The 26605-nt window shown below is 42.1% G+C and overlaps 3 protein-coding genes across 8 annotated transcripts in view; all 3 read left to right on the top strand.

The window, feature by feature from the left end:
* Positions 1-15262, top strand: part of LOC111966592 (immunoglobulin-like and fibronectin type III domain-containing protein 1) — a 72209-nt gene extending 56947 nt beyond the window's left edge. Inside the window, exons 16-28 of the mRNA XM_070444330.1 lie at positions 7549-7656; positions 9843-9967; positions 10062-10203; positions 10420-10713; positions 10920-11216; positions 11404-11583; positions 11694-11822; positions 11984-12292; positions 12425-12510; positions 12609-12801; positions 13036-13332; positions 13599-13925; positions 14046-15262. Coding sequence (XP_070300431.1) covers positions 7549-7656; positions 9843-9967; positions 10062-10203; positions 10420-10713; positions 10920-11216; positions 11404-11583; positions 11694-11822; positions 11984-12292; positions 12425-12510; positions 12609-12801; positions 13036-13332; positions 13599-13925; positions 14046-14050 — 2492 coding nt within the window. The 3' untranslated portion in view covers positions 14051-15262. The remainder of the gene's footprint in view (positions 1-7548; positions 7657-9842; positions 9968-10061; positions 10204-10419; positions 10714-10919; positions 11217-11403; positions 11584-11693; positions 11823-11983; positions 12293-12424; positions 12511-12608; positions 12802-13035; positions 13333-13598; positions 13926-14045) is intronic.
* Positions 15263-16913: 1651 nt separating this feature from the next.
* LOC111966593 (fibrinogen- and Ig-binding protein) lies at positions 16914-23862 on the top strand. 3 transcript variants are annotated; one of them, XM_023991370.2, is made up of 5 exons: positions 16914-17633; positions 20411-20877; positions 20982-21141; positions 21893-22277; positions 22893-23862. In XM_023991370.2, exons 1-5 carry the CDS (start codon positions 17355-17357, stop codon positions 22895-22897), a joined length of 1296 nt encoding a protein of 431 aa, XP_023847138.1. In that variant the 5' UTR covers positions 16914-17354; the 3' UTR covers positions 22898-23862. The 3 variants fall into 3 exon arrangements, with proteins under 3 accessions (XP_023847138.1, XP_023847140.1, XP_023847139.1); XM_023991372.2 differs by having other exon boundaries at positions 20982-21132; XM_023991371.2 differs by having other exon boundaries at positions 20414-20877.
* Positions 23863-25297: 1435 nt separating this feature from the next.
* The window catches only part of LOC111966596 (protein phosphatase 1 regulatory subunit 12B), a 45773-nt gene continuing 44465 nt past the window's right edge, over positions 25298-26605 (top strand). For 2 of the 4 annotated variants that reach the window (XM_023991379.3, XM_023991382.3), the window contains exon 1: positions 25301-25415. In XM_023991379.3, the coding sequence (XP_023847147.1) occupies positions 25396-25415 (20 nt within the window). In that variant the 5' untranslated portion in view covers positions 25301-25395. Of the gene's footprint in view, positions 25416-26605 lie in introns of all 4 variants that reach the window. The other 2 variants (XM_023991380.3, XM_023991381.3) reach the window with 2 other exon arrangements.

Raw genomic sequence — 26605 nt, forward strand, 5'->3', positions numbered from 1 at the left:
ATCATGTAGTAACCAAAGTAGCCACCCTTTGCCACCCTTAGTCATCCCAAACCATCTCAATTGGGTTGAGGTCAGGTGATTGTGCAGGCCAGGTCATCTGATGCAGCACTCCATCACTCTCCTTTTTGGTCAAATAGCCCTTACACAGCCTGGAGGTGTGTTGGGTCATTGTCCTGTTGAAAAACAAGTGATAGTCCCACTAAGCGCAAACAAGATGGGATGGCATATCGCTGCAGAATGCTGTGGTAGCCATGCTGGTTAAGTGTGCCTTGAATTGTAAATAAATCACAGACAGTGTCACCAGCAAAGCACCATCACACCTCCTCCATGCTTCACGGTGGGAATTACACGTGCGGAGATCATCCGTTCACCTACTCTGCTTCTCACAAAGACACGGCGGTTGGAACCAAAAATCTCAATTTGGACTCATCAGACCAAAGGACAGATTTCCACCGGTCTAATGTCCATTGATCGTGTTTCTTGGCCCAAGCAAGTCTCTTCTTCTTATTGGTGTTCTGTAGTAGTGGTTTGCTTTGCAGCAATTCGACCACGAAGGCCTGATTCACGTCTCCTCTGAACAGTTGATGTTGAGATGCGTCTGTTACTTGAACTCATTTATTTGGGCTGGAATCTGAGGTGCAGTTAACACTAATGAACTTATCCTCTGCAGCAGAGGTAACTCTGGGTCTTCCTTTCCTGTGGTGGTCCTGATGAGAGCCAGTTTCATCATAGCGCATGATAGTTTTTGCGACTGCACTTGAAGAAACTTTAGAAGTTCTTGAACATTTTCGCATTGACTGACCTTCATGTCTTAAAGTAATGATGGACTGTCATCTCTCTTTGCTTAGTTGAGCTGTTCTTGCCATAATATGGACTTGGTCTTTTACCAGATAGCGCTATCTTCTGTATACGACCCCTAAATGTCACAACACAACTGATTGGCTCAAAGAAGAAAATAAATTCCACCAATGAACTTTTAACAAGGCACATCTGTTAATTGAAATGCATTCCAGGTGACTACCTCATGAAGCTGGTTGAGAGAATGCCAAGAATGTGCAAAGCTGTCATCAAGGCAAAGGGGGGCTACTTTGAAGAATCTCAAATATAAAATATATTTGGATTTGTTTAACAGTTTTTTGGTTACTACATGATTCCATATGTGTTATTTCATAGTTTTGATTTCTTCCCTATTATTCTACAATGTAGAACATAGTCAAAATAAAGAAAAACCCTGGAATGAGTTGGTGTGTCCAAACTTTTGACTGGTACTGTATATCTATACACAAAAGTATGTGGACACCCCTTCAAATTAGTAGATTTGGCTATTTCAGCCACACCCGTTGCTTGCAGGTGTATAAAATCGAGCACACCGCCATGCAATCTCCATAGACAAATATTGGCAATAGAATGGCCTTACTGAAGAGCTCAGTGACTTTCAACCAGGCACCGTCATGGATGTCACCTTTCCAACAAGTCAGTTCGTCAAATTTTTGCCCTGCTAGAGCTGCCCTGGTCAACTGTAAGTGCAATTATTGTGAAGTGGAAACATCTGGGAGCAACAACAGCTCACCCGCGAAGTGGTAGGCCACAAAAGCTCACGGAACGGGACTGCCGATTGCTGAGGCGTGTAGAGCGTAAAAATTGTCTGTCCTTGTTTGCAACACTCACTACTGAGTTCCAAACTGCCTCTGGAAGCAACTTCAGCACAAAAACTGTTCGTCGAGGGCTTCATAAAATGGGTTTCCATGGACGAGCAGCCACACACAAGCCTGGAAACACGTTCTCTGGAGTGATGAATCACGCTTCACCATCTGGCAGTCCGTCTGAAGAATCTAAGTTTTGCAGATGCCAGGAGAACGCTACTTGCCCCAATGCATAGTACCAACTGTAAAGGTGGTGGAGGAATAATGGTCTGGGGCTGTTTTTCATGGTTCAGGCTAGGCCCCTCATTTCCAGTGAATGGAAATCTTAACACTACAGCATACAATGACATTCTAGACAATTCTGTGCTTCCAACGTTGTGGCAACAGTTTGGGGAAGGCCCTTTCATGTTTCAACATTACAATGCCCCCGTGCACAAAGCGAAGTCCATTCAGAAATGGTTTGTCAAGATCGGTTGGGAATAACTTGACTAGCCTGCACAGAGCCCTAACCTGAATCCCATCGAGCACCTTTGGGATAAATTGGAACGCCGGCTGCGAGCACATGCCTAATTGCCCAACATCAGGGCCCGACCTCACTAATGCTCTTGTTGGCTGAATGGAAGCAAGTCCCCACAGAAATGTTTCAACATCTAGTGGAAAGCCTTCCTAGAAGACTGGAGGATGTTATAGCAACAAAGGAGGGACCAACTCCATGATTTTGGAATGAGATGTTTGACGAGCAGGTGTCCGCATACATTTGGTCATGTAGTGTATATACACTGAGTGTACAAAACATTAGGAACACCTGCTCTGTCCATGACATAAACTGACGATGCGAATCCAGATGGAAAGCTAAGATCCCTTATTGATGTCACTTGTTAAATCCTCTTACATCAGTGTAGATGAAGAGGCCGAGACAGGTTAAAGAAGGATTTTTAAGCTTTGAGACAATTGAGACATGGATTGTGTATGTGGGCCATTCAGAGGGTGAATGGGCAAAGCAAAAGAGGGAGGGGAGTGCAACTCAATATTTAGGAAGGTGATCCTAATGTGTTGTACACTCAGTGTATATAATCCCTGATCACATAGAGAGGCTTGTTGTGTTGTGTATTTGGTTATCGCTGCCATGCTTTTTGTGTTCTGTTCAAAAGACATTGAAAGCTTCCTTGATTTCCAAATATTTAACAAATCATTGTAAAAGAAACCATGGAAACAGTATCTCCATGTCAAGACCATTTTAAGAACTCCAAGCCTACAGCTGATGGGTTAATTTCAGATTTAACAAAATAACATTTTGGAAATTGCTTGCAATGTTGTTTATTATTTTACGGCCATATCACAGATCCCAATGGGCAAAGTGGTACAGGAGAAACTGGGGAGTACACTGATGTGTCTGGCAAGCGTTCAGAGCGCACAAGGCAAGGCCCGCTGCTGAAGGACACAGTGATTGGTAAGAGACCACACATGACGTCATGTACTGACTGCATGGAGGAGATGGCATTCACATGAGTATCACTCAAGTTTGGGAAATAATTGGAGAAATATGATACTTTTGTAACAGGGTCATCTGTTACACTGACAAGAGATGATACTGAGAAGATACATGTACCTTAAAGGGGAATGTTGAATATCATCTCTTACCATACTGTATGTGCACATCTCAAAGTAACCAATAGTATGTTCATTTTTGAGAATTTATTTATGTAGTAATATAATAACATCAATAGTATTTTCCATGCAATGTGTTCTTCTGGGAAGATGTTCTATGAAACTCTTCTATGTTCCATAGAACTCTTCTAACTAAATTGTACATGATGGGGCTTATTTATACAGTATATGTACAGTCGGGTCTAAAATTATTGGCACCCTTGATAAAGATGAGCAAAAAAGACTGTATAAAATAAATAATACAAATACTGAGCTATATTGCATGCCAAAGAAGGAACATTTTATATTTTTATACTAAAACAATTGCTCAGAGAAAGATTTTGTTGAACAAGTAATAATAGGATCTCCTGTTTTCAATACTCCAGCACCCTCCCCTTGCAAGGATACTGATACTGAGTCTTTATCTACGACAAAATCCACCGCTGGTGTATGTGGCCAAAGAACTCAATTTTCATGTCATCTGACCATAGCACTGGATCCAATCCAAATGCCAATGCCATTTATCAAACTCCAGGCGGCGCTATGGACAGATGACATGAAACTAGAGCTCCTTGGCCACGCACACCAGTGGTAGGTTTGGCGTTGAAAAACAAAAGCATATGCAGAAAGGTACCTCTTACTTATGTTAAAATATGGTGGTCGATCTTTGATGTTATGGGGCTATTTTGCATCCACTGGTCCTGGGGCAACGGCATCATGAACTTTGCCAAGTACCAGGACATTTTAGCCAAAAACCTTGTTGCCTCTACCAGGAGGCTGACATTTTGCTGCAAGTAGATCTTCCAGCAAGACAATAACCCCAAGTACTAATCAAAATCCACAAAGAAATGCTTAATTGACCACAAATTAAACATTTTGCAATGGACATATCAGTCTCCAGACTCGAACCCCATTGAAAACCTGTGGTTTGAATTGAAGAGAGCAGTCCATAAGAGCAGACGAAGGATATCAAGGATCTGGAAAGATTCTGTATGGAAGTATGGTCTAAGATCCCTCCCAACATGTTCTCCAATCTTATAAAGCAATTTAGAAAAAAGTTCAGTGTCATTGTCCTCGCAAGGGGAGGGTGCTAGAGTATTGGGTAACACTTTATTTTGATAGTTTGTATGTAGATGCTCTACAGCAGGGTTCCTCAAGTTGAGGCCCGCGAGCCGAATTTGGCCAGTGGGTGATTTTATTTGGCCCCCCAAGTGCTGAAAAAATATTTGTATTTTTTATTGTTGGACATAAGACTAAAAACACCAACAAATCATCTTTATAAATTGATTTTAATTCGGAAAATTTGTTCAAAAGTATTACCATGAATAATAGAGAGACACAGTGCCTTCGAAAAGTATTCAGACCCCTTGACTTTTTCCGCATTTTGTTACATTACAGCCTTAATCGAAAATATATTACATAAAAAAAAAATACTCAGCAATCTACACACGATACCCCATAATGACAAAGCAAAAACTGTTTTTTATTTATTTTTGCAAATGGATTAAAAATATAAAACTTAAATACCTTATTTACCTGGGACGGCAGATAGCCTAGTGGTTAGAGCGTTGGACTAGTAACCGAAAGGTTGCAAGATCGAATCCCCTGTCGTTCTGCCCCTGAATAAGGCAGTTAACCCACTGTTCCTAGGCCGTCAGTGAAAATAAGAATTTGTTCTTAAATTACTTGCCTAGTTAAATAAATGTAATAAATACAATTTATATAAGTATTCAGACCCTTTGCTGTGAGACTAGAAACTGAGCTCAGGTGCATCCTGTTTCCATTGATCATCCTTGAGATGTTTCCACAACTTGATTGGAGTCCACCTGTGGTAAATTGAATTGATTGGACATTATTTGGAAAGGCACACCTAAGGTCACAAAGTTGACAGTGCATGTCAGAGCAAAAATCAAGCCATGAGGTCAAAGGAATTGTCTGTAGAGCTCAGAAACAGGATTGTGTCGAAGCACAGATCTGGGAAAGGGTACCAAAACATTTCTGTACCATTGAAGGTCCCCAAGAACACAGTGGCCTCGATCAATCTTAAATGGAAGAAGTTTGGAACCACCAAGACTCTTCCTAGAGCTGGCCACCCGGCCAAACTGATCAATTGGGGGAGAAGGGCTTTGGTTCGGGAGGTGACCAACACCCCGATGGTCTGACCGAGCTTCAGAGTTCCTTTGTGGAGATGGGAGAACGTTCCAGAAGGACAACCGTCTCTGCAGCGTTCCACCAATCAGGCCTTTATGGTAGAGTGGCCAGACAGAAGCCACTCCTCAGTAAAAAGCACATGACAGCCCGCTTGGAGTTTGCCAAAAGGCACCTAAAGACTCTCATGCCATGAGAATCAAGATTTGTCACTTCTGGAGAAAACCTGGCACCATCCCTACGGTGAAGCATTGTTGTGGCAGTATCATGCTGTGGGATGTTTTTCAGCGGCAGGGACCGGGACACTAGTCAGGATCGAGTGAAAGATGAACGGAGCAAAGTACAGAGAAATCCTTGATGAAAACCTGCTCCAGAGCGCTCAGGACCTCAGACTGGGGCGAAGGTTCACCTTCCAACAGGACAACAACCCTAAGCACACAGCCAAGACAAAGCAGGAGTAGCTTTGGGACAAGTTTCTGAATGTCCTTGAGTGGCCCGGCCAGAGCCCGGACTTGAACCCGATCGAACATCTCTGGAGAGACCTGAAAATAGCTCTGCAGCAACACTCCCCATCCAACCTGACAGAGCTTGAGATGATCTTCAGAGAAGAATGGGAGAAACTCCCCAAATACAGTTGTGCGAAGTTTGTAGCGTCATACCCTAGAAGACTCGAGGCTGTAATTACAGCCAAAGGTGCTTCAACGAAGTACTGAGTAAAGGGTCTGAATACTTATGTAAATGTGATATTTCAGTTTTTTTTTAAATATATATTAACAAACATTTCTAAAAACAGTTTTTGCTTTGTCATTATGGAGTGTTGTGTGTAGATTTATGAGGACAAAAATCTTTTTAATCGATTTTAGAATAAGGCTGTAACCTAACAAAATGTGAAAAATGTCATGGGGTCTGAATACTTTCCGAAGGCACTGTATATCTGATCTTATACAAATGTGAACAAGGTTTGAAATTATTATGTTTTAGTCCAATATTATATCTGTTTGGGCTTCTTGCGGTCAATTTGCAGTCTTCAAATGATTTGTAATTACGTTCCTGCCGTCTTACCATCCGCTCAAGACCACAATTGCCCCGTGGCTGAATCTAGTTGATGATCTCTGCTCTACAGATTATCTACAGACTATCAATAACATTTTAATTTACCCTAACCCTGGCCCAAACCTTAACCCTTATCCTAACCCTAAACTTAACCCGTAACCTCCCTAACCCTAACTCTAAGCTTAACCCTTATTCTAAACCTAACCTAACCCTAACCTCAGCAAGCAGTTGCTTATCAACGGGTAGTTTGTTGACAGTATAACCCAAATAAAGTGTGACCAAATCTCTTTCTCTGACCAATTGTATTAGTATAAAATAATATAATGTCCCCATTTTTTGCAGCATACAATATAGATCAGTATTTGTATTCTTTATTTTAAACAGTCATTTTGCTCATCTTTATCAAGGGTATATGTACAGTACCAATCAAAAGTTTAGACACACCTACTCAATCAAGGGTTTTTCTTTATTTTTACTATTTTCTACATTGTAGAATACTAGTGAAGACATCAAAACTATGACATAACACACATGGAATTATGCAGTAACCAATAAAGTGTTGAAAGAATCTAAATATATTTTAGATTTTAGATTCTATAAAGTAGCCAACCTTTATCTTGATGAAAGCTTTGCACACTCTTGGCATTCTCTCAGTCATCTGGAATTCATTCCAATTAACAGGTGTGCATTGTTAAAAGTTCATTTGTGGAATTTCTTTCCTTCTTAATGCGTTGAGCCATCAGTTGTGTTGTGAAAAGGTATGGGTGGTATACAGGAGATAGCCCTATTTGGTAAAAATAAAGAAAAACCCTTGAATGAGTAGCTGTGTCCAAACTTTTTACTGGTATTGTATATTTATACAGTATATAAAATCCCTGATCTCATAGAGTGGCTTTTTGTGTTGTGTGTTCCTGTATCTCTGTCATGCTTTTTGTGTTCTATTCACAATAAATGCAATGCTTTCTTCCAACCCTAACCTTACAGCTCATAATTTAACAAAATGCTAAGTAATTTTGGAAATTGCCCGCAAGGTTATTATTTTACGGCCAAATCACAGATCCCAATGGGCAAAGTGGTACAGGAGAAACTGGGGAGTACACTGATGTGTCTGGCAAGCGTTCAGAGCGCACAAGGCAAGGCCCGCTGCTGAAGGACACAGTGATTGGTAAGAGACCACACATGACGTCATGTACTGACTGCATGGAGGAGATGGCATTCACATGAGTATCACTCAAGTTTGGGAAATAATTGGAGAAATATGATACTTTTGTAACAGGGTCATCTGTTACACTGACAAGAGATGATACTGAGAAGATACATGTACCTTAAAGGGGAATGTTGAATATCATCTCTTACCATACTGTATGTGCACATCTCAAAGTAACCAATAGTATGTTCATTTTTGAGAATGTATTTATGTAGTCATATAATAACATCAATAGTATTTTCCATGCAATGTGTTCTTCTGGGAAGATGTTCTATGAAACTCTTCTATGTTCCATAGAACTCTTCTAACTATTCTGTAGATGAAGCTAAAGAAATTAACTTCTAATTACTGGTATCTTAAAAAAATAAGATCTGATACCATAGAAATGCTTGTTGTGTTGTGCGTTTGTGTGCATTATTGTAATGCTTTACAGATGAAGTCGGAAGTTTACATACACTTAGGTTGGAGTCATTAAAACTCGTTTTTCAACCACTCCACAAAAATCTTGTTAACAAACTGTAGTTTTTGCAAGTTGGTTAGGATATCTACTTTGTGCATGACACAAGTTTCCAACAATTGTTTACAGACAGAATATTTCACTTATAATTCACGGTATCACAATTCCAGCGGGACAGAAGTTTACATACACGAAGTTGACTGTGCCTCTAAACAGCTCGGAAAATTCCATGGCTTTACAAGCGTCTGAAAGGCTAATTAACATAATTTGAGTCAATTGGAGGTGTACCTGTGGATGTATTTCAAGGCCTACCTCCAAACGCAGTGCCTCTTTGCTTGACATCGTGGGAAAATCAAAAGAAATCAGCCAAGACCTCAGAAAAAAAATTGTAGACCTCCACAAGTCTGATTCATCCTTGGGTGCAATTTCCAAATGCCTGAAGGTACCACATTCATCTGTACAAACAATAGTACACAAGTATAAACACCATGGGACCATGCAGCCGTCATACCGCTCAGGAAGGAGACGCATTCTGTCTCCTAGAGATGAACGTACATTGGTTTCGAAACGTGCAAATCATTCCCAGAACAACAGCAAAGGACCTTGTGAAGATGCTGGAGGAAACAGGTACAAAGGTATCTATATCCACAGTAAAATGAGTCCTATATCGAGATAACCTGAAAGGCTGCTCAGCAAGGAAGAAGCCACTGCTCCAAAACCGCCATAAAAAAGCCAGACTACGGTTTGAACCTGCACATGGGGACAAAGATCGTACTTTTTGGAGAAATGTCCTCTGGTCTGATGAAACAAAAATGGCCATAATGGGCATAAAGACCATCGTTATGTTTTGAGGAAAAAGGGGGATGCTTGCAAGCCGAAGAACACCATCCCAACCGTGAAGCACGGGGGTGGCAGCATCATGTTGTGGGGGTGCTTTGCTGCAGGAGGGACTGGTGCACTTCACAAAATAGATGGCTCAGGAGGAAGGGAAATTATGTGGCTATATTAAAGCAACATCTCAAGACATCAGTCAGGAAGTTAAAGCTTGGTCGAAAATGTGTCTTCCAAATGGACAATGACTCCAAGCATATTTCCAAAGTTGTGGCAAAATGGCTTAAGGACAACAAAGTCAAGGTATTGGAGTGGCCAACACAAAGCCCTGACCTCAATCCTATAGAAAATGTGTACATCCACAGGTACTTTCAGTCAACTGGAGGTGTATGTCAATTAGCCTATCAGAAGCTTCTAAAGCCATGACATCATTTTCTGGAATTTTCCGAGCTGTTTAAAGGCACAGTCAACTTAGTGTATGTAAACTTTTGACCCACTGGAATTGTGATACAGTGAAATAATCTGTCTGTAAACAATTATTGGAAAAATGACCTGTGTCATGCACAAAGTAAATATCCTAACCGACTTGCCAAAACTATAGTTTGTTAACAAGAAATGTGTGGAGTGTTTGAAAAACTAGTTTTAATGACTCCAACCTAAGTGTATGTAAACTTCCGACTTCAACTGTACATCGTCTGGTCTAACCATTATCCTACTCAAGACAGCCCAAATAATAATTTCTTCAGAGCACTACAAAATGGCATTAGATGTTAACATCACATCTGGTAAGTCTGTCTGATCCAAATGTAATAAAACCAGTCTTAAGTCCCTAATTGTTTGCTGTTGTGAATGCCAGATCCAGGAGTTCAGTTCGTAAGCGGGTTGTCAAATGTCCATGCCCTCATTGGCCAGCCTGCTGAACTGATGTGTAAGCTGAGCAGTGATGATTGTGAAGGGGCCTGGTACAGAGATAGCAAGAAGGTTAGACTGAATTATCTTTGTCATTCTCACCCCCCAATATATTTTTATTTGATAATATCTTAAGATAGATTATAATATATATCTTTCCTGACAGTTGACAGCAGATGATGGACACATAATGTCCAGAGATGGTGCAAGCCACAAGCTGGTCATCAACCGTTGTCAGGAGGAAGACTCTGGAAAATACCGCTTTGAGGCAGACGGGCGTAAAACTGAGGCAATGCTGAATGTGGAAGGTTAGAAAATGAAAGGCATTCATTTTGGTTATATGTACAATACAATGTCTACACTGTCTCAACATAATTTGAGTAGCCATTTCACAATACTCAAATTATAAAATCATTATGCATTTAAAAAAAGGTATATCCACTTTTAGTATTCAGATTTTTTTTTTTAAACAATTGCAGTTGAGTCAAATGTCAGTTAAATTGCATGATCTGTGTCCTATTCAGACCCTCCCAGGTTTGACCCTGATGATCTGTCTGCGTTCTCTCAGCCGGTCATAGTCAAAGTGGGGAATAGCGCCACGTTCAAACTGCCCTTTGTGGGCCGCGAGCCCATGAAGATCCAGTGGTACAGAAAAGGAGAGGAGCTCCTGGACGATAACACCACCAAGATAGAGAAGTCCTTCACCCAAAGCCGCCTGCTCCTCAGCAAGTGCCAGCGCAAAGACACTGGAGAGATCAAGATCAAGCTCAAGAACGAACATGGTACCATGGAGGCTATCTCAAGACTCATCGTCCTCGGTGAGTTGAGAAATGGAACCAATGTTAAAATTAGTTCAATTCAAGAATTCAAGGTAAGAACTGTCTCAGTTCAATCATTGTTCAGAGATATTCTCGTGTATCTGTGCTGTGGACAGTCAGTTCTCTCTCTTAAATTCCAATGCAGAGACATGACTGCAGACTGTTTTGGCTAGGGTAATGTGACCTCTCTCTGTCTGATCTGGTAGACAAACCCACCGCGCCCCAGGGCCCTGTGGAGGTCCTCGAGAGCACAGCCTCTTGTATTCATATCAAATGGAGAGATCCAAAGGATGACGGTGGCTGCCCAGTAATAAACTACAACCTGGAGCGCCAGCAAGTTGGCCGCAACACTTGGAAGAAGCTGGGGGACATCCCTGGCGTGCCCGAATACAAGGATAACGACGTGGAACACGGCAGGAAGTATTGCTATCGTATCAGGGTGGTCACCGAGGAGGGCGTCAGTGAGATGATGGAGACTGATGACCTCACAGCTGGCACCTTGGGTGAGCTAGTTGTAGGTTTAGTAGGTTTATAGTGGATGTCAACAATGTCACGTAAGTTGTTATATGTTGTCATTAGAATCTACTTCAAAAGTTGTGCTTACGATAACCTTATTTGGGTATTATGACAGAACATTTTGAAGTGTTACACAAACACAAAATGTTATGTAATTTTCCTGAAATATCTCAGCCTTTCCTAGCAGCCCTGCCCCACCAAAAGTGGCTAGTGCTTTTAACAACTGCATCAACCTGACATGGTCTCCCCCGACCGACACTGGCGAGTCTCGCATCCTGGGCTACAACTTGGAAAAACGCAAGAAGGGGAGTAATCTTTGGAGTCCCGTCAACCCTACAGATGAGCCTATCCAAGGTCTCTTCTTTTAGTGAATTAGGGGCGTTAGTATATCACAGCTTCTTTGGATTAATGAATTCAATTCTATTGGACTTTCTATGACTGATTCTGTTTCTCCTCACTACTAGAAAAGAAACGTGCAGTGACAGATGTTGTAGCAGGGAACGAATACGAGTTCAGAGTTTATGCTATCAACGTCTCTGGACTCAGCGAGCCCAGTTCCCCTTCAGAGTTTATTTTCGCAAAAGACCCAAAGAGTAAGTCATACATCCTTTCAAAGTGCAAGCAACATGTACAACTATAATAAAACATAATATTTTCAGAAATAACTGTTTATTTAGGTGCTTGTTTATACTGTTAATTTGTTTGAAGTCAATGATGTATGGCCATTAGATTTACAATTTAGTGTTTGTTTTAGAACCCCCAGGGAAAGTGGAAGATCTGGAGGTGGCAGACACATCCTACACCACCCTCTCCCTGTCCTGGAATAAACCCACAGAGGAAGTGGGGGTCCAGGATGAGGCCAAAGGGTATTTTATAGAGGTCAGGCAGGCTGAGTGCATAGACTGGACCCGCTGTAACGTCACCCCCATCATCTTGACCACCTTCACTGTGAAAAGCCTGAAGGCCATGGCCATGTACTGGGTCAGGGTGATCGCTATCAATGATGGAGGAGAAGGAGTGCCCCAGGATCTGGACAACTACATCCTGGCCATGCCTCCACCTGGTGGGTGACGATGATGCGTTCATTGGGAATAGTGTTGTATTGTCTTTCTGTTTAAGCCTGTTTTAGCCTGCAAGTTAGACTTACATAAGATGAGTTTCAAATGTCCTCATTTATTTTTGTCACTGTTTTCAGTGAGACCATGCTTCACCGATAATAAGATGAAGAGTTTCATGGTGGTGAGAGCTGGAAATTCTGTCAGGATCCTCTTAAACTTTGAGGTAAGAGGGTAAGAGGTGAAACTGGTAATTGGCATATGCTTTAAGACCATGTGCAATCCATGCTATCTTGATGTTTTAAATCATCTTGTTATTAACAGGCATCCCCATGGCCAGAAGTCACGTGGCTGAAGGACGATGTTCCTTTGCTGAAGCGGGTCAATATCTCCAACTCTGAATCGTCATCTCAACTTCTGATCACTTCCTCTGAGCGCTCTGATTCAGGGATCTACACCATAGTGGTCAAAAATCTAGTGGGCCAGGAGAGCTTCAGTGTGGAGGTCAGGGTTACAGGTACAGTAACATACAGTAAAACTATCCTAGTGTGTTTCAGACTGAGAAGGGATTGGAACTTGCACAAGATGAAAAAGACAGCCAGGGCCCGCACTCACAAAGAAAGTATTTTAAATATCAGCAGTCACAATGAACATCGGCCATAAGTGAATCAACAACAATTACCACCTAATGATAGAATGTCCTCCTGAAGTGTAACATCATACTGACTATCATCTCTGACTCTGGCTGTAGATGATCCCAAGCCTCCAGGACCAGTAGAACTTGAGGAGAACGTCCCAGGCACTGTGACTGTGATTTGGGAGCCATCCCCTGATGAGAAGCGTGACGACCACCTTCACTACTCTGTGTCTAAACGGGACTCCACCAAAGGCTCATGGAGCACGGTGGCCGACAGGCTCTTCAACAACAAGTTCACGGCTTGTAACATTATGCTTGGCAGGGAGTACCACTTCAGGGTCTACGCCAAGAATGACATGGGCATGTCTGCTCCGTCTGAGTCTCCCACTTGGGGAAGCGAGAGGAGGAAAGGTATTAGAAGCCAGACAGAGAGAGATACTTTGCCATATAAATAAGTCATATAAATCAGCTTTTATGGATAGACAGGTACTAATAACAGTATAATCAATAGCAGTCATTAAGCTCAACATTTGACAAGTACTAATGTGCTATTATAACGGTTTATTACAAATGAATGAATAATCTATGAACCCTTTATATAATGCTGCTATTTTAACTTAAGCATTACATGACATGTAAGATGAGCATTTTACCTTTTTGCCATGTTTCTTCTCTAGACAAATTTGTGGTAAACATGCCAGCCTACAAAACGTGTGATTTGCGGACCGCTCCAGCCTTCCTTGTGCCACTGAGACAGCACACAGCACCCAAAGGCTATGAGTGCTATATGAGCTGTGCCATAAAGGGAAATCCCAAGCCTCGCGTCACTTGGTACCGCAACAACATCAGCCTCAACACTAACACCAACTACTTGATCACCAACATCTGTGGTGTCTGCTCCTTGCTGATACTCCGTGTGACCCCCAAAGACTGGGGCGAGTACAACATCCAATTAGAAAGTGCCCTGGGGAGGGCCGAGTCCTCCACCAAACTCACAGTCAGAGGTGAGAACTCCACTGACCTGCTCTGATAAACATATTTAGTACCTCGTGTGAGTTAGACTATTATTTAATGTAATTAAAATAAGGTAATATTGTTTCTCTCTTTCTCTCTCTTGCTCACAGAATGAAGAAACATTTTACAGTGCTTCAGTATGTAGAGGCGTTATTATGTATCAAGGTGGAAAATGTCAATTTTGTTATATGATTGAATTAAGTTATTTTCCAAAATGCATGACTGTACTGCTTGTAAGACATGCACTGTGTTTGTTGAGGCTAGTAAGTAAAAATGACAAGAGTGATCGTTTTTGATCATTATGTTTGATGTGGATATTTCACAACCTAAAATGACCCAAATCGAGATGGCATTGACCCAACCTGGGAGTTGGGGTCTCCTAGACTTAAATTAATTCTGATCCTAAATCACTTGAGATTACCAAACCCTCTCCAATTTTGTTGTCATGTTAAACATACTAATTTCATGCTGAATAACGTTGACATTCCGATTAAAAACATACTAGAAAGTGACCGAAAGTGTACACACACACATACAGAAAGTGTTGTGTAAAGCCTGTGGAAGTGATGGCAATAGACATGAATGCAGTGGACAGATTACTGTAGGTCCCATGAAATACTAAATATGACCACAGAAAATAACTGAGCTATGCTGTCAATTTTTTTGAGAACTCAACTATGTCACTTGTAAGATGCAATGCAAATAAAGGGTTTGGCAAAGTTGTTGTAATTGTGAAATGTAAGGCTTTTTGAAAGACACAGAATGAAGAATTACAACACACATCCCCCCCCAGCTCTATAGAGCCCATTCATATTTTAGGCTACATACTGATAATTGCCTACTCAGTCACTAAGAAGCTACATGACATGGTGGTGCCGAACTAAGGCATGCATAGAAAATGATAAACAGTGCATTCGGAAAGTATTCATATACCCCTTGACTTTTTCCACATTTTGTTACATTACAGCCTTATTCTAAACTTGATTAAATAGTTTTTCCCCCCTCATTGTCACACCCTGATCGGTTTCCCCTGTCTTTGTGCTTGTCTCCACCCCCTCCAGGTATCGCTCATCTTCCCCATTATCCCCTGAGCATTTATACCTGTGTTCTATGTTTGTCTGTTGCCAGTTTGTCTTGTCTTGTCAGGTCTTACCAGCATTCTTTCCCGTTTTCCTGTTCCTCAAGTGTTTGTTTCCTAGTTTTCCCAGTTCTGACCTTTCTGCCTGCCCTGACCCCGAGCCTGCCTTCCGTCCTGTACCTGTCTGACTCTGACCTGATTACGAACCTCTGCCTGTCCTCGACCTGCCCTTTGCCCTGTGTTATAATAAATTATTGAGAACTGTACTATCCGCCTCCTGTGTCTGCATTTGGGTCATATCCTGAGTCATGATACTCATCTATCTACACACAATACCCCATAATGAAAAAGCAAAAACAGTTTTTTAGACATTTTTGCAAACGTATTAAACATAAAAACAGTAATATCAAATGTACAAAAGTATTCAGACCCTTTACTCAGTACTTTGTTGAAGCACCTTTGGCTGCGATTACAGCCTCGAGTCTTTTTGGGTATGACGCTACAAGCTTGGCACACCTGTATTTGGGGAGTTTCTCTCATTCTTCTCTGCAGATCCTCTCAAGCTCTGTCAGGTTGGATGGGAACGTCGCTGCACAGCTATTTTCAGGTCTCTCCAGAGATGTTCGATCGGGTTCAAGTCCAGGCACTGGCTGGGCCACTTAAGGACATTCAGAGACTTGTCTCGAAGACACTCCTGCGTTGTCTTGGCTGTGTGCTTAGGGTTGTTGTCCTGTTAGAAGGTGAACCTTGGCCTCCGTCTGAGGTCCTGAGCACTCTGGAGCAAGTTTTCATCAAGGATTTCTCTGTACATTGCTCCATTCATCTTTTCCTCGATCCTGACTAGTCTCCCAGTCCCTGCCGCTGAAAAACATCCCCACAGCATGATGCTGCCACCACTGTGCTTCACTGTAGGGATGGTGCCAGGTTTCCTCCAGACGCGACACTTGGCATTCAGGCCAAAGAGTTCAATCTTGGTTTCATCAGAACAGAGAATCTTGTTTCTCATGGTCTGAGAGTCCTTTAGGTGCTTTTTTTGCAAACTCCAAATGGCCTGTCATGTGCCTTTTACTGAGGAGTAGCTTCCGTCTGGCCACGCTACCATAAAGCCCTGATTGGTGGAGTGCTGCAGAGATGATTATCCTTTTGGAAGGTTCTTCCATCTCCACAGAGGAACTCTGAAGCTCTCAATAACCTTCAATACTGCAGAAATGATTGTGTACCCTTCCCCAGATCAGACAATTCCTTCAACCTCATGGCTTGGTTTTTGCTCTGACATGCACTGTCAACTGTGGGACCTTATATAGACAGGTGTGTGCCTTCCCAAATAATGTCCAATCAATTGAATTTACCACAGGTGGACTCCAATCAAGTTGTAAACATCTCAAGGATGATCAATGGAAACAGGATGCACCTGAGCTCAATTTCGAGTCTCATTGCATAGGGTCTGAATACTTTTTTATTTGTAATACATTTTATTTGTAATAACATTTCTAAAAACCGGTTTTCACTTTGTCAGTATGGGGTATTATGTGTAGATTGATGAGGGAAAATGCATTTATTTTAGAACAAGGCTGTAACTAAACCAAAATGTGGAAAAAGTCAAGGGGTCTGAATACTTTCTGAATGCACTGTACATCATTACCATAGGCACACGTTTGGACTTTGTATTATTCAGTCCCTTCAGGATTCTGCTATCAAAATGTTTTAGTTGCAAAATCAACAATTCCCCGCATATTATGCAAGCAAGGACTTGCAAATTTGACCAATCACTGCACTATTTCGGCATTAAACAGTCAATTAGTAGCAATATTTTCTCACAAAACTGACCCATCGCCGCATTACAAAAAGAGGGCTGGCAATTTCAACCAATCAACGCACATGTATCGCATAATATCGTTAAATGAAGCCAGAAGTCAACAAACTTTTTCTCTCTTCACTGCATTTCGCATTTTGCGACTAATTTGAACACAATAATCGTGGAATTCTGGAGGGACTGAATAGGTAAGACTGAGCAGCACACGTTACAGGGAGACTAGCCACTCTCCCGCACTAAACGCCCCTCACGCACTCTTCTCTTTCTGGAACGGGGTACCACACGCTTCTTTATTTTCTTATTTGCAGCCCAAACCACCCCTTCACTAAGAACTCTCTCTTTTTGCTACTTTGTTTACTGGTATTGAATGAGGACCAATTTACGCGTTGTAATATCAATTAATTAATACAAGAAAGACGTGTCTGGAGAAGTCACCACAGCACCAGAGCAAACATCCATCTTTCCACCACCGGTCCTTTACCACCTCTGGCCATTATACTGTTGGAACTCCCACGCTACTGTGTTAAAATGACAGCAAAGCACCGAGGGAAGAAGAACAAACACAATCACGAAGACTTTAACCATTTGAATCATGAATCTTCAGAACCGGAGGCGCGAGGTGGAAACCAGAATGTGCTATTGTTCATTTTATTCCTTATGATTGTGGTCGGAGGTGCCACCGGGGCATGGTTCTGTTTCCAGCAGCACCAAAGTATAACCTACTTAGCAGACAACTTCATGGGCATGCAGATGAAGATGGTGACGCTTCAGTCCTTCCAGGAAGAAACTCGACAGACAAATGAAAAGGTAAATAGTTAACCATGCGTAATAAGAACATGGGCAAAAATTATTGGCGCATTACAAAGGCTCTGAAGTTTCCATGCGTCAGCAAAATGTCAAAATAACGTTCTGTGCAACGTTTTTTGTGATCAAAATCCTTCTGTGTTTAGACCCATTGCAATACTATTCCGACCGTCCTAATTTATTTTGCATTCAGTACTATGGAAAGCTCTAGCAGTCGGTATGTATATGCCTTCCTATAGCCTGCATGCAGTTGTCAGCAAAATTTCAGGATAGGATATGATAGTTCTGAACTGATGTAATACTGCCAAGACACTGAACCGAAGTGAGTCGCAAATTATTCTATTTCTAACCCCCGTCAAGGTGCGCAACCTGGTCTCAGAGCATATCGTTTTATTATGTACGTAAATCGGCGATACACAGTTTAGTATGATATGTTAAGTTTGCAATGGTTACACAACACAGATAGTTACTTAAGGCAAAAACTATATGAGGGTGGTTGGTTGTACGTATAACACTTATAACACGAACGACTAGCAACCCAAAGGTTGTGAGTTCGAATCTCAATATGGATAACTTTAGCATTTTAGCTAATTAGCAACTTTTCAACTACTTCTTACTTTTAGCTACTTTGCAACTACCTAGCATGTTAGCTAACCCTTCCCCCAACTCTAACCTTAACTCTTTTAGCTAACCCTTCCCCTAACCTTAACCCTTTACCCTAACTCCTAAACTTAACCCTAACCTTGAACCCTAACCCCTAGCCTAGCTAATGTTAGCAAGCTAGCTAATGTTAGCCAACTAGCCACAATTCATAACATGTATGTTCTGCAAATCGTAACATATTGTACGTTTTGCGAATTCATAACATATGATACTAATTGTAAGTCGTAACATATTATAGGGAAATGGTGGTGGACATCCACAAATTAATACATACTGTCCCATACGAAATGTAACATCATACTAAATGGAGTGTCTCAGTTTTATGTACAGAATAAGACGAAATGCTCTGAGACTAGGTTGAGGTGCACATCATGCAGCTGTTGCCATTTGTAATGGGGATTAAATTTGATCTACAATGTGGGAACACTGACTGCACCAATAGTTTGTTAGGGTACATAACATAAGCCACTGAATGTCCCTAGAATATAGACATATTTCAATAAAAGATTAACTGTATAGGCGTTTTGAAATAAACACATTCCACTTCCAATTCGACTAGAGTTTTACAGCAGTTGACCCTGCTTGAAACCATGCTTCACATAGTCATGGTACTGATTTCAGTGTGCACTGTGCAGTGGCTTAAATAAAGAAGCCAGTTGTCTATATGGGGATAAAAATAGCCTGCTACAGCACTCGATATTGACCTTACTTGTGGTGAGTCCCTGTAACATTTACTCCTATTAGTTTTCCAGCTTCATTGCACTGGTTCCCTGGCTGGTCTTTAATCATACATAGAAACATGTTCTAGAGATTATACCCATTCAGACGTGGCCACCCGGGTGAGTGTTTCCAAAACAATAAGTGCAGAGGGGAATTTGTAGACTAATTGAACCCATTTATGGGCTCAATTTACTTCCCAATTAGGATGAGGAGGTATATGCACTAGTATCTGCACATGCTTAATGCATGTTCTAAGTTACTTTGGAACATGTGTTATAGATACCAAAATACCCTGCGTCAATGAGAAGTCATTTTGTAGTATTAAACCATGGCCCCACATACAGGTATTACAGGTACTTCATACACACTGTTGAGAGATAAGAAACCAGCATTCACAAGTTTGTTGAAGTTCTTTTACAAGGCAAAAAGTTGGCTGTCAACACCTGGTTGCAGGGCTAAATACAGGCATGTGATTTTCCACATAAAAATCCTTAACATTTTAACATGTTTGCACATTGACCTCACCATACACACACGATGCCACAATTTGACCTTGTGGGTCACAGCAAATATAAAAAGTGAGTAACCTATGTAGCTGTTACACCCATGAGTGAAGGTTTGTTTGCCCCCAGTCCAGTAAATTCCATTTGAGGCTAGGGATTGTGCAACACTTGAGGGGCCAGAGTCAGAGACTTTCTGCATGCAGAGTAAGGTGAAGCCCATATTGTTGAGAGGCAGGAATTCAGAAGAAGTAAGCTTTTGGTGAACTAACACTCGTACTTCACTCTTTCCCCCTTACTAACTCTGACTTTGATGATAGCTACTTTATTGAGTAAAAATGTATTTACTATGACTGTGATGTGTGGTTGTCTATCTTAAGATGAATGCATTAACTGTCAATTGCTCTGGATAAGTGCATCTGCTAAATTACTAATGTGTAAAATGTAAATGCTTGAACTAGTATCCTATGAATAGTGTCAGTATTGCTAGAAAGCAGCCACAGTGTTCTGTCCTCATACTGCGGGGAGAGTCATTAAAGTGGTATTCCCCCCGGCACAGGAAGGGAGGCCATCCTTAACTTATAAGATCACAGGTTAGCCTTCACACAGTGGGTCTTCGTCACTGATGGGGCCAGGATGTGGATTCAATTAACTGCTGACAGAATTAAATTGGCCTACTTAAATCATAGGATTATCCTACAGGCCACTGCAGTACCTGGTCAATATCTTGTTCTCATTTCTTTACACCCACTTACTGTAACTGTCTCAACCAATAGATCGTTTTCTGTCAGGATGAATAGCATGAGAGGTAAAATACTTGATAAAGATTGCTCACTTACTTGCTATTGGCTGCACTATGCGCTGACTCTGAGCTATTTCTGTTTTATGTCCTTGCAGCAGCACAGTACCAGTGGCTTCGAGCTTCGCCTCAACACCCTGGAAGAGTCTTACACGCTGGCCCAGAAGCAGGTAGTCATGGCCCTGGCCATGGCTGAGCAGCTAAAGACCTTAGACCTGCCCACCCAGGTTCTCTCCCTCCACACAGAGATGAAGGCCCAGCTGGCTGAGATACAGCAGGCCACTGTGTCCACGGAGCAGCTGACTCAGCTGCAGGCCATGCTGAAGGGGAAGAGCGAGGAGTTTGAGGCTGTCCGGCTGCAGGTGGAGGGCCTGGCGGGGTTGATGACAGAGCTGGCCCAAAGCGTGGCGGGTCTGACAGGGAGCCTGGCCGAGAGGGCAGGGCTGCTGGGCACCCTGAGCGCCACCATGGAGGGCCAGGCATCAGACCTCCTGGGGGTGAAGGAACAGCTGTCAGCCAACCAGGCTCAACTGGAGGCCAGTACAGCGGAGATCACAAGTGTCAGGTATGTAGTGTATTGGGAATTGGAAAGAGTTTTGAAATGTTTGCTGTTGTTGTATCTTCCATTGTATTGGTTGGTTTCACTGTGTGTGCATACCTGTGTTTCAGAGAACTGATTGAGACAGTGCAGTCTCAGAGTGCCCAGCAGGCCAGAGAGGGGCAGCTGGTGACAGTACAACAAAGTCTGCAGGAGCAGAACTCAGCGGCTCACAGTCTGCACTCTGAGCTCCACGCTCAGCTGGAGGTCGTGCAGAAACAGGTCGCCCGGGTAACGCCTAGAGGAAGTCTCACACATGCCAGGGTTTAGAATATTGTGGTAGAAGGGGACTGGGTCACCCTCAAATATACTTCCTTTTATGAATTGTCTTATATAGTGGTACGTTAGGACTGGTCACAGGTTATTTAAGCAGTAAGGCCCGAGGGGGTGTGGTATATGGCCAATATACCACGGCTAAGGGCTGTTCTTACGCACGACGCAACGCGGAGTGCCTGGATACAGCCCTTAGCCGAGGTATATTGGCCATATACCACAAACCCCCCGAGGTGCCTTATTGCTATTATAAACTGGTTACCAACATAATTAGAGCAGTAAAAATAAATGTTTTGTCATACCTGTGGTATACGGTCTGATATACCACAGCTGTCAGCCAATCAACATTCAGGGCTTAAACCACCCAGTTTATAATGCCTTTTAAACCTTTTCATCACAGTTTCTCATCTAAGCATTACTGTTCCTAACGTCAAATATTTTGGTGTATTTTGTACAGGGGAGCATGCACATTCTCGTAACTATTTTTGCCCAGCATGTGCCCATGGGGAACTTTTATGAGATTGCTGCTAACCCATTAGTGTGTAGAGGCGAATTGCCTGCTGTGGATTCTCTGATGAATTCTGGGTAAATGTTGTATTCCCATTCATATACTGTAATGTAGGCCAAATAAATGACATCAATGTGATTACAAAGTAACCATAGGCCCTGTACTTCCCTTAAGTACTAACTATAATTATTTCTGTTTCAGCTGGAAGGAGGGGGTCAAGCAGATGAGCCCTCAGAGGAGGTGGAGGAAGAGGCTGCTTCTGCGGAAGAGGAGCAGGCTGCTCCTGCTGAGGAGGTGGAAGAGAAGGAGGCGGCTCACTTAGATGGGAAGTCTGTTGTACAGGAGGATTCGGCTGTCACAGAGGAACAGACTGCTCCTGCAGAGGAGGAGGGGGTGGAGGAGGAGCAGGGGGACTTGGCAGAGGCAGCACCAGAGGAGGTGGTGGAGGAGGTGCATGCAGTAGAGAATGTAGAAGAGCAGGCGGAAGAAGAGGATTCTGAAGCAGAAGATGAGCAAGAGGAGGAGCAGGCCGTGGAGGAAGAGGAGGAACAACTGGAAGAAGATGAGGCCTCTACTGAGGAGGAATGTAAGTCTATCTAAAAATCAATTTCAAACTAGAGTACAAACCTCCAGTTACTGCAAGGTGCAGGGTACAAAACGAAGAAATAAAGATGGATCCCTGCACACCGATGAATGCTCCCGCATTGTTATTGTGCAATGTTTCAACTCAAAGTCCTCGTCAGCCCTTCATCAGGCTGATGTTATGTGCACACTGTGAGGTTATCAATCTTTATTTCAAGGCTTTTACAATTTATCTGTGACCTCTTTTGGCCTGACCTCCTTACAGAAATTGTTGTTTCAAGTGAGGAGCACTAATGTAGTAATACAATGTTGTTACTAGTCTAATTGCAGTGTTATTACACAGGTATAGGAGCAAAGTGCAATTAATGTAACCTGTACTCCATATAATGTGAAGTGTTACCGCCTCCACTTACAAAGTATGACAACAGACCATTTAGGGTATCAATATCTTCTCTCATTGGTAGAGCAATGTTCCTCACTGAAGGTTGTTGTGGGCAATAGTATATGAAATGTTGTTTTTCTGATTTGTCTGGTCAGCTCTAAGGCCTTTAGTGAAGAGCATTGCCATTGACCTGTCTATTATCTGTAATGTTAACTGTAATGTTATTCTATATTACAGTGTGAATGTAAGCAGCAATGACAGCCACCACACTCACAGAGGATAATGGACACGTTCAGTCTGCATCGTGACAAATGGGAAGGCATTGCTGATGTTGAGGTGCAATAAACATGTAGTTTATCTCTCCAAGGGAAATGGCTGGTCAATAGAATCCACACAACTCTCTGGAATCAGTATTGTTACCTCAATGAATGTGTGTTTGAGAAGGCTACCTGGTTAGGCAATGGTTAATAATATTCAGGACTCACCTGCCAATACCAACCTCAAGAAGCCTTCATCTATTTTAACAACACAGCTGTATTTCTATAGATTATTTTCGTACACCAAACTGTCACACTTTTTCTGCAAGCTCAGTTCTAACCGTCAGAGTTCAATGTGACAGGGAGAAAACGAAAAGCCAACAGAAAAAACACTTATTCACTCACACACTGTCACACACAATCAAACAAAGACAAAATGTGCCTGTATTGTTGACGTGAGAAGGGCTTTCCTTTTGTCATTGTCTGAAATGTGTCTTGGGATTTTGATTGGAATAAGGGATACGGAACGAAAGTTACTGAACATAAGTTACTGTATTCTATTTGTTTACACAGGCAAAACCGCTTACTACAGGAATAGCATGGGGGTGTAGCAAGGGCCATATCTATGAAATTCTCAAATGTTCATGCAGCTTCACTAAAGATTATTTTAGTCTAGTAGTTTTATTTTTGTTTTACTTTTCTTTTGAAAAGTCTGTACGCAAAGTGCACTGTTAATGCCAAGGCATGGGTTCGTCTTCTTACTTATGTCATGCAATAAAATGCAAATTAATTACTTAAAAATCATACAATGTGATTTTCTGGATTTTTGTTTTAGATTCCGTCTCTCACAGTTGAAGTGTACCTATGATAAAAATTACAGACCACTACATGCTTTGTAAGTAGGAAAACCTGCAAAATCGGTAGTGTATCAAATACTTGTTCTCCCCACTGTATGTTTTAACCATGAACAGTGGTTTTGTCATTTAATATAAGACGTTTTGACAGCTGTATTTAGCCTACAAGGCCCATCATTGCTCTTGCCTGCTAGCCAAACTAAAGACAGTACAACGTTTGCTAGCTAACACAGCTCTCAAAAGATGGGACTATAAGTCCTTTTACATCGTTTGTCATCTGCATCCGACTTTAATGTGCCCAGCAGGCTATACACTTGTGACCCCCGGTGACCGGGTCGTACATGAAACATCCTTCATTCAGGCTGCAAAGGCGTCATTTCATCCTTAGTGTGATTTAATGGCCCACCGGCCTAACAAGACATGGAAAATATGCGTACTGTCTCAATAAAACCCAATTTTCCACCACCATGCTAGTGGCTAATGCTGCTTCCTGAATGAAGGATTTTTAATGTACGAGGCGGCCGCCGGGGAGTGTATAGGCAGCTGGGTTAAAGTTGGACGCATAATATGACAAAAAATGTCAAAGGAATAATAGTGCCATCTGGCGCCGGTTAGGCTAAAAACAAGTGTGTAACAATTGTAACCAAGATATAACATGGCAACCTCATAATGTTGCTAGGGGAAATTACCCAAAATGTGTTTTGATTTCAAAATCGTACATTTTATTTATAATATTTAATTAATGTGCAACTTTATAAAATTACCTCACCTTTTCGGAGGCCTTTTTTGTTCTGTGGCCCTTGGACTAATGTAAGGAATGACTCATGATGAAATCCTGAAAAACACAGATAAGACGTGTGTGTATAGTTGCAAACGCCTGTGTCTGCATTTGCTGGTTTGGTACTGCCAAACACTATGGTTTGCTATTATTTGATCTATTTAGCTAAGTTGATGAGCTACTGCATACTTGAAAATCATTCAACTGACCAGAAATATTGTCTAACTTGTTCACACCCATCCATGATGTTTTATTCCATTGTTACATGTTAAAGGGTAAGGCCCCAGGAAGTTAACGTGAGAATTCACAATGGATTAGTATCATGTTATACAAGTATTTCTACATTTGTAAAGACTGCAACCATTGTGTGTATGTAATACTGCTGTATGTGAACATTTTCTGCATGTTAGAGAAGATCGGCCTGAAGACCAGCACAGAATCACTGATCTACAAATCATCTTCTACCCTCATAATGTGATCAAGTTTGGCAAATCTGTGCAGCACTTGCTAATTTTGATCCCATCGAACATGCTTGTTGTGTGCTGTGTGGTGTATAAACTGCATTGCTTGCATCAGGCTCTTGGAGACGCAATTGGCTCAGAGTGCCCCGCGGCCCGCCTATGAGTCTGTATTGAACGCACTGTGCCTCGCCTTGCCCAGCTGATGGGGAGGATACAGTCTCTCTCTCTTTCTCTCTCTCCCTCCCGCCCTGTCCCACTCTTCTGTCCCTCCCCCATTCCCCGTTATCGCTCCCTCTCGCTCTTCCAATCACTCCCTCTCTCAGGATCGTATCCGGCCTCTCTCACTGCAGTCTCTCTCCACCGGTCTCTGACCTTCAGCAGCCTGGGACCATGCAAGCCTGCCTGCCCAGGTATGGAACTAATTCCTACCCTGAACCCTATCCTATCCAACTATCTGCATGACTTCCCTGTGCAGAATGTGAGAATATATGTCTTTTACTTTGATCTGAGAGTGAACTTGGTGCGGCCTCTCACTGGTGTTGTTTGGGATTTCCTACAAGTGGAAGGTATACCCTTCCCTGGTATTTGAATTGTACTGTGTGGGAAGTTGGTGCCCCTGGGTTGTGTGTTAGCTGAATTTCTTGGAGCGTGGGTGTGTATAGTGCTGTAAATATTTAGTATACTAAATGCATTGGCACTCAAATACCTCCCATCACTATGTTAAAATTGCAACCCCAACAAATGTATCCTATATAATTCATTTGGTATGGAAATTGGATATGCTTAAATCAAATTGAACATGCTTAAATCAAGTGTTTTTTATATCCTGCAACATAAGCAAATGTACTGTATGTTTTGTAGGACGTCTCCTGTATCACGTTTGCCTCAAGTCATTCCACTGTGTAGAAATATGATTTATAATGTTGCTGTAGAATCACAGTTTACATAACAATTATTTAGCAGACATTCTTATCCAGAGCGACTCACAGGAGTAATTAGGGTTAAGTGCCTTGCACATCCACAGATTTTTATCGGAGATTCAAACCAATGACTTTTCGGTTACTGGCCCAGTGTGCTAAACTGGTAGGCTACCTGGCTACATCACAGTTGGTAGTAATGTAGCCATCCACAGCCCTGTAGTCAGTGTTAAATAATGCAGTAGACTGACGTCCTGACCGTCGGTCGACTTAAGCTTTCTCTCACGATGGAGGGTGTGGATGGTGCCTCTCCGGCACAGCAGAAGTTGATTGATTGACACTCAGTACAGAAAGAGGGAGGGAGTGCAGCCGGCAGCCGGTACTAGTGGGAACAACGAGCCATTAGATTGAATGCTGCTTACTCGACTCTTCCCCTCTCTATGGAGCCCAATGGCTGCTAACATGGCTGTCTCTTAGAGGTCATTGATTGGCTACTGTCCACGCTAGAGGCATTAAACATGATCATGAAAGGAATACCACATAATGTCCTAAGAGCATTGTACTATTGATTGAGGGGGGTTATTTACTGTGAACTTATTGTGTGTACTGTACAATCCATAGCTGTTTTGTGATTACATCAGGCACTGTATGCACAACTGAACAAATTCTGCATGCATTTACTT

The sequence above is a fragment of the Salvelinus sp. IW2-2015 genome, linkage group LG7, assembly GCF_002910315.2.
Source record: "Salvelinus sp. IW2-2015 linkage group LG7, ASM291031v2, whole genome shotgun sequence".
Taxonomy (NCBI): Eukaryota; Metazoa; Chordata; class Actinopteri; order Salmoniformes; family Salmonidae; genus Salvelinus; species Salvelinus sp. IW2-2015.